We start from the raw sequence: 8,563 nt of genomic DNA, 5'->3' as shown, positions 1-8,563 counted from the left end.
CTTGCGGTTGACTGGGGCCTTTCTGTGTGGAGTTTGCATATTCTCCCTGTGTGTTCCATCTGGGAGATCTGGTTTCCTCCCACACCACAGTCCAAAGACATGCAGATTAGGTCAAGCAGCTACTCTAACTTGTCCATAGGTGTGAGTGTGAATGGTTGCTTGTCTCTGTGTTAGCTCTGTGATAGACTGGCGACCAGGTGTGCCCTGCTGCAGCTTCCCCGTGACCCTGATGAATAAGCAGCATAGATAATGGATGGATTGAAGTTACTTTCTTCCCCATACAAGGCTGTACTTGCCAGTAGCCAGTGATGCAGTTGATAAAGGCAAGCAGGGTGACAGTGGATTAGTGTAATGATCACATGTATCTGGATTGTGACCAGATAAGGAAAGTGAGCTTATTCATTTGGCAAGACAAAGTGTAACATTGTAACTTAACTGACCTCCTGATAAAGTAGGACAGATCAGTATCTCATCTCATCTCATCTCATTATCTCTAGCCGCTTTATCCTTCTACAGGGTCGCAGGCAAGCTGGAGCCTATCCCAGCTGACTACAGGCGAAAGGCGGGGTACACCCTGGACAAGTCGCCAGGTCATCACAGGGCTGACACATAGACACAGACAACCATTCACACTCACATTCACACCTACGGTCAATTTAGAGTCACCAGTTAACCTAACCTGCATGTCTTTGGACTGTGGGGGAAACCGGAGCACCCGGAGGAAACCCACGCGGACACGGGGAGAACATGCAAACTCCGCACAGAAAGGCCCTCGCCGGCCACAGGGCTCAAACCCGGACCTTCTTGCTGTGAGGCGACAGCGCTAACCACTACACCACCGTGCCGCCAGATCAGTATCATGATTTGTTTTATTAGAAACGTTTGAGACATAAATTCCTGGAGTAAAATCAGGACTATCACTTTCTTTGGTGCAATTCTGTCCTGAATTTGTAATCACAAAGATGGCAAAATAGGTAGTTCATTCTCATCTCATTATCTCTAGCTGCTTTATCCTGTTCTACAGGGTCGCAGGCAAGCTGGAGCCTATCCCAGCTGACTACAGGCGAAAGGCAGGGTACACCCTGGACAAGTCGCCAGGTCATCACAGGGCTGACACATAGACACAGACAACCATTCACACCAACGGTCAATTTAGAGTCACCAGTTAACCTAACCTGCATGTCTTTGGGGGAAACCGGAGCACCCGGAGGAAACCCATGCGAACACGCAAACTCCGTACAGAAAGGCCCTCGTCGGCCACGGGGCTTGAACCCGGACCATCTTGCTGTGAGGCGACAGCGCTAACCACTACACCACCGTGCCACCAGGTAGTTCATTCTTGTATTTTAATTATTACTATATATACCCAAGGGTGGCATGGTGGTGTAGTGGTTAGCACTGTTGCCTCATGGCAAGAAGGTTCTGGGTTCAAGCCCAGCGGTCGGTGAGGGCCTTTCTGTGTGGAGTTTGCATCTTCTCCCCATGTCTGTGTGAGTTTATTCTGGGTGCTCCGGTTTCCCCCACAGTCCAAAGACATGCAGGTTAGGCTAATTGGTGGCTCTAAATTGACTGTAGATGTGAGTGTGAATGGTTGTCTGTGTCAGCCCTGCAACGACCTGGTGATTTGTTCAGGGTGTACCCTGCCTCTCGCCCATAGTCAGCTGGGATAGACTCCAGCTTGCCTGCGACCCTGCACAGGAAAAGTGGTGATGGATATATAACACCATGCTGTACTTAATTAATTTACAAAGCTTACATTTTAACTGAAAACAAATACTCAAGGTCTTATTACTACTTCTACTACTGCTACTACTAATAATAATAATAACTTTTATTTAAAATACACTAGAAAAACACTGGTTACAAACACCTCCTCAATGTTTCATATGGACACCGCCTCAACAAACCAGACACACACACACACTTTTGACTGTGTTTGCTTTGTTTTAACATGTCTGTTTGTCTTATACTTCAAAAGCAACTTACAGTGCTGTGCATTCAGTGCCTAACATAAATTGTTAGGTTTAACCCGACTGATTATCAGCCAACAGTTATCAGGCAACAAATTACTGTTCGATAGGTTTTGATTTGTCTGTACTGAAAAAGGTTGAATTGATAAAGTTTGAGTGACCTAGAAATACAAGTCCTCTGCCACCTAGGAGATTCTGCCTCACGGATCCAGGAGTGACAACACTGACTCAGACACAGCGGTTCAGAGATGCTTCCCAGTTTATTGAAGGACAAACATAAGTATATATGTTCACATCCAAGAGTGGGGTGCAGCTAAATGACTGGAAAATGTAATATCAGGAAGCAGATTTGGCTGATAGGGTAGCTATAACGGGTGATGGGCTCATTACTGAGCAGGTAGCCTTATGAAAAACAGGGAGTACACGTGATATGTATAAGCAAATTTTCAAGGATTTAAATAGTCTAAGGAGTAAAGGTTAAACAAGGTCAGAAAAACAAGCTGCAGGCATGTCAAACAAATACAGTATCTCTGTTACTGTTGTACAAGTGCTACCAGTAGGCAAAGATTGCACACATCCCGTAATGTCTAAATGATTAAGTCTGCAATAAACAGTGAAATTTATTTCCTGGAATTTGATACAAGACAGTATTCATTTGTCTGAGCTTGCTTATATTACATTTAAGTTTACTTGATTTTTTTTTAAATTAGAACAGTACTATATAGACTTCTGTTTAGTTCCTAAACCAGTCATTAAAGACGGCCCTAATCTCATTATCTCTAGCCGCTTTATCCTTCTACAGGGTCGCAGGCAAGCTGGAGCCTATCCCAGCTGACTACGGGCGAAAGGCGGGGTACACCCTGTACAAGTCGCCAGGTCATCACAGGGCTGACACATAGACACAGACAACCATTCACACTCACATTCACACCTACGGTCAATTTAGAGTCACCAGTTAACCTAACCTGCATGTCTTTGGACTGTGGGGGAAACCGGAGCACCCGGAGGAAACCCACGCGGACACGGGGAGAACATGCAAACTCCACACAGAAAGGCCCTCGCCGGCCCCGGGGCTCGAACCCAGGACCTTCTTGCTGTGAGGTGACAGCGCTAACCACTACACCACCGTGCCACCCCTGACGGCCCTAATATTACACACATATATATTACTGAAAGCAGATAAACCAATGAAGAACAAAAACAATGGTACAATAATTACCATCAAGTACATTGATGGTTTTCTGATTATCATGTACATTTGTTCAAGCAGAAATGTAGTTCCCTTAGAGGCAAATAAAACTGGTTACATTCCTTCAGTTCTGAGTACATGTTGTAGACTTGGATAGTGTTATTATGGACATTGTATCATGGGGCCATTTTAAACAATTTATGTGTTGCGGCAAAACATTTTGCGTGTAAGATTTCATGCGAAATAATGATGCACCAGTCCAATACTGGGTATCATTACTAGTCTGAAATGCTGGACCGGTATCAGAATGGATTTGACATTTTTAAAAACGTGATCCACTGATATTCTGGGTTTCCCTAATGTAAACGTTTCATTTCATTGCTTTAAAAGGTAATGAGAGTAACTGATGTTATGCTGTGCATTCATTATCTAGGGTTATACAAGGATTTGTTAACTAGTCAAATTTCTTTCAAAATGTTAGCTTTTGCCAATATTCAGTTAGTTGTTCTAGGCTATCAGACTATCTCGGCTATTTGTATATATTTTTATATTTGTATATATCTCTGGAATTTGCAGCGTTCCAGAAGTGCACTAATGCTAAGGGGGTCTGAGGGCATGCCCCCCTCAGAAAATTTTGAAATTTGCATGCCTTCTAGTGCATTGTCAGCAAATAAATTACTAAACATTTCCCTGTAAAATACTTGTAAAATAAGCCCTGTGATGACCTGGCAACTTGTCCAGGGTGTACCCCACCTTTCGCCCGTAGTCAGCTGGGATAGGCTCCAGCTTGCCTGCGACCCTGTAGAAGGATAAAGCGGCTAGAGATAATGAGATGAGATGAGATACTTGTAAAATATGTATGAACTTTCCCTCCAGGTGTATGTGTGCTTGGCTTTCTCAGTTACCCTCTGTAGTATGCTGCCTGGCCAAGGCCGGATTAACTATATGGGCCTGCGGCACAGTGCCCAGGGGCACTAACCACTCACAGCCAGTGGGGGGGGCACTACATGACAGAAACTTTAAAAATATTTTTCGTGAATGTTTGTACACTTAAAATGGTTATACACTTGACATTGTTAAATAGTCATATATAATTCATTATGAACACTAATTTCATAAGAACAACAATAATCATAATTCTGAGCAAGAGTGGCCTATGTGACCATTAACCCCCCTTTCCTCAACCTGTCAGTTGAGCCAGTCCACCTACGGTGAAATGTATCAATTTTTTAAAAACCGCGGTAGAAATGAAAAATGGAAAGACATCAATTGAGTGGTTGTGCGAAGAGAAAATAAAAAAAGAGAAAGACTCCAGGCATGTAGCTGCAATTAAAAATGTTCCAGTGTTAGATCGTGTTTTTTTTTTAATAAAAACACGACGAGGATCCCCTTGAGACATACAAATGCTGCTCATTTTTGAATAAGACATTTCAATATGCCTACATGCATATCGTTGGTTGTTTTCAGTGAATTTGATGGGCTGATGTAGCCTACTTCATACATTTTCAATGAGGAAGAATGACCTTGTTTATGTGTACTATTGTTTATGTATATGCTACTATTTTTGACAGCAAAGGGCAAGGTTTGTGAGTGTGTGCAGGAGGTTACTGAACGCGTGCGCGCGGGCACTTGAGGTATAGTGCCCAGGGGCACCGCATTGGCTTAATACGGCACTGTGCCTGGCTCTGTAACATGGTGAGCTTATTTGGTGCACGTGTAAATTACATTACAAAATATTTTGTGAAAACTGAACAAAATCGTCTGCAACAACAACCAACTGTGACTTTACTGTTTGCTAAGGCGTGGTCACATGGTCCGGCTCAGCCAATCAGAGCACGAGAATCAATCAACAGATATGGTGTTGCTTCCAGTCATGCTAGACCCGAATCAAAGACAATTTTGTGGTGGAATAATTGTATTTGCAGCAAATTATGGGCAGCAGAGACAATGTAAAAATCACTTGAACATTGAAAGGCAAATTTTTATTTAATTTATTTTTTTCTGGGATTGAGTAGCCGGCGCAGACCGTCTGTGTAGGTGGAAAGAAAAAAAGAAAAAAAAACACTGGTTGTCGGCACTTCTGGACATCTCTGACTATAACATGGATACATGATCAAGTCACTTACATATAAGAGAACAAGTCAAGTCATTCAAGTAATTTAATTTTTAGAGCCCTCTGCTGCCTTGAAGGCAAACTGCAGAAAATATCCTGATCCATTGCAGGGCAAGATTTCTAAGGTCCTCACACACAACCCTGATCAGGACAAGTGGTTACTGAAAGTGAATGAATGAATGAGTAAATTTTTCTAAGGTATCCTTGAAGTCCTATGGTTATTATAGGTGACATCTAGAAACATATTTATACACAGCACCTTTAATTTGCATAAATACTCAGCAGTTCTGTTTAGAATCCATCCATCCATTATCTGTAGCCGCTTATCCTGTTCTACAGGGTCACAGGAGCCTATCCCAGCTGACTATGGGCGAGAGGCCCATGATCAAGTTGCAGGGCTGACACAGAGAAAACCAACCATTCACACTCAGTCAATTCATCCATCCATCCATTATCTGTAGCCGCTTATCCTGTTCTACAGGGTCACAGGCAAGCTGGAGCCTATCCCAGCTGACTACGGGCGAAAGGCGGGGTACACCCTGGACAAGTCGCCAGGTCATCACAGGGCTGACACATATACCCCTTTTCCACCAAATCAGTTCCAGGGCTGGTTCACAACTCATTCAACTTGCGAGCCAGCTGAGAACCAGTTTGCTTTTCCATAGCTCGCGGTGCTAAGGGAAGCCACGTCATTATGTCGCTGTATACGTCAGTTATGTTTGCATAAACCTTGGCACGAATATCGAAGCAAAAACAACACAGAAGAAGCAGCAGCAGCAACAACAACAACAACAATAATAATGGATGACTTCGCGTTTGTACAGCTGCTGCTTCTCGTTGCTTAAAAATGGCGATCTTTCGCGGTCTTGTTATTGTTGTTGGTCTTAACAACTCGCCTCCCCCCCGCTGACGTAAGCGGTTCTTTCCTCTGGCCCAGCAAAGAGTTGGTGCTAGCCTGGAACCGGTTTTTCTGGCCCCAGAGCCAGTTCTTTGTCAGTGGAAATAGAAAACCTGGTTCTAAACCAAGCACTGGCCCCGAACCAGCCCTGGAACTGCTTTGGTGGAAAAGGGGCAGAGAGAAACAACCATTCACACTCACATTCACACCTACGGTCAATTCAGAGCCACCAATTAGCCTTTGGGGGAAACCGGAGCACCCGGAGGAAACCCACACAGTCATGGGGAGAACACGCAAACTCCACACAGAAAGGCCGCTGGGCTCGAACCTTCTTGCTGTGAGGCGACAGTGCTAACCACTACGCCCCTCTGTTTATAATTTTTCAATAATTTGTTGTTGCAAGTCAGCAAACTCTTGGTCACTGAGAAGGTACTTCTGAACAATTGCTCTGACCCCATCCTCATCCAAGCCCTCAAAGTCCTTTCTGTTTTTAAAGGGAAGATGGCCGGCCAGTTCGCACAGAGCCACGTTAAAGGCTGACTCCTGTTTGGCCCCAAAACACGACACTCGGGGCCAGATGAAGATGCGCACGCCGTGGCGCAGTAAGGACAGGGCTTTGTCTTCACTGTCTGGATGGCAGCCTCGGGTCATGAAGACATTGTGGGCGATATTTCTCTCGACCAGAAGGTCTGTGAGCCTGCAGACGGTGGCGGCGGTGGTGCGTGTTTCCTCGTGGCGGTCCGTGTAGAACATGAATGCTTTCGTAAAGTCCACAAGCCGGTACAAGCGCTTTTGGGGAAGGATGAGCTCTGTGCCGGCGCACTCGATCCTTAAAGCGTGATTCAAGTAATATCCGTGAAGGTGTAGATGATTAACAGAGGCAAACGCCCCGAGACTGTTAAACCCGACTCGGTATCCGGGATCAGCGCTCAGAAACAAGGACTCGAGCCCGATTTGGAGCGCGAAGGGCGTTAAGATCTGAGGATGGCACCGGGAAGGTTCGGGTACCAGCAAGCAGTGACCAAACTCTAACGGACTCGTGTTTATGATCACAACACACGAGGCACGTGTTCCGTTTTGAGCGCATCCTTTCTGAGCGGAAATCTCCTCCTCCTCCTCCTCTCTGCGCATTTCAAACAAGATTTCGGCCGAATTGATTTTATTGAAGTTAAAGAGTTTGGGATCGAGCTGCTGCTGGACGCTCAGGATGATCTGAGGTTTTCTCCTCTCGATGCCTCTCTGAACGTTGAGCTGGGCGATATATCCGCACTCCCCGGGTAACACACGCGTCTCCAGATGCGCCAGATGATATCTGAAAAGCCCGGCATTCATCATCTCCGCCCAGCCACATCTCAGGGCGACATCAAACCTGGACGTCCTGTCAGTCATTTTCCCATCAGTCCGGCACACATCGTGCGCAAAATCCTTGTTGGTGTAAGTGAAAACGTGCTTTGGACTTTCCATGGCTGTACACGCAGTGACAATCTGGCAACCCGGATGTCTTTTCAGACTTTGGTTTGATCAGTATTGTAGTAGCTGGGGAAAAAACCCCCAAAACACAGCATTTAGGCTATGCGACATTAGAACATTTGTCGGATCATAGAGTTAAACCGAGACCCTGCCACATCAAAAGATTTCCGGGTTTCCCAGCCGCTTCTTATGACGTCACTGATTCAGGTCAGCCTTCAGGGTTGCCAGATCTTCATGAAGAAAATCACCTGAACCATAAAGAGTTTCTCCTTCTAAATCTAAACAGTGCGTCTCATTTATTCATTCGTAGCAAGAAGGTCCGGGTTCGAGCCCCGCCCATACGAAAAAAAAACAGTAAAGAACTTATAAGAATTTACCACTGTTTTAGTAGTAAATCCTTATAAATATAAGGATAAATCCTTATAAGGATTTATAAATAAATATATATGCCATGTATGATTTACTCCTGAAAGTGGCCCCTTTTGCATTTTCCTCATACAAATTTTTTATGAAAATCTAGTATGTATGAAGTGAACATTGTGCATGGTTTTTACAGATAATGTGTATGATGAATTACACCGTCTTTGTATGCTTCATGTAATGTTTGTAGTTTTAAATTATATTTTACAGTTTAAAATGTATATGCCTTTTATATGTAAATCCACACAAACATATATGTTTTTGTTTGAATTGTGGATGTATCGTAAAGGTATTCTATGATGGCTCTCTATGTTTTTTATATGTCAACATTACATTGACAGTAATTGGTTGACATTTTAAAAACATAGATAAACTTGAACAATTCATACAAAAAAAACTCTTCTATTTTTACATTTATAGTAATTGATCAACATATAAAAACATCTATAAACCTAAAGAAGTCATACAATAAACCTGTCTTTTTCAGTAGGTTGACATATAAA

The 8,563-nt window shown here is 43.9% G+C and overlaps 1 protein-coding gene across 1 annotated transcript; it reads right to left on the bottom strand.

Annotated features, from left to right (window-relative positions):
- Window positions 1–4,228: 4,228 nt before the first annotated feature.
- gdpgp1 (GDP-D-glucose phosphorylase 1) lies at window positions 4,229–7,813 on the bottom strand. The gene has a single exon (XM_060909845.1). The coding sequence runs from the start codon at window positions 7,632–7,634 to the stop codon at window positions 6,543–6,545; it is 1,092 nt and encodes a 363-aa protein (XP_060765828.1). The 5' UTR covers window positions 7,635–7,813; the 3' UTR covers window positions 4,229–6,542.
- Window positions 7,814–8,563: the final 750 nt, after the last annotated feature.

The sequence above is a fragment of the Neoarius graeffei genome, chromosome 2, assembly GCF_027579695.1.
Source record: "Neoarius graeffei isolate fNeoGra1 chromosome 2, fNeoGra1.pri, whole genome shotgun sequence".
Taxonomy (NCBI): Eukaryota; Metazoa; Chordata; class Actinopteri; order Siluriformes; family Ariidae; genus Neoarius; species Neoarius graeffei.
Note: the sequence above shows the minus strand (reverse complement) of the source record. Positions and strands in the feature narration are given on the sequence as shown.

What these genes read in the sequence shown, in the direction of transcription:
- gdpgp1 (XM_060909845.1), bottom strand. Translation starts at nt 7,634, where the DNA reads ATGGAAAGTCCAAAGCACGTTTTCACTTACACCAACAAGGATTTTGCG.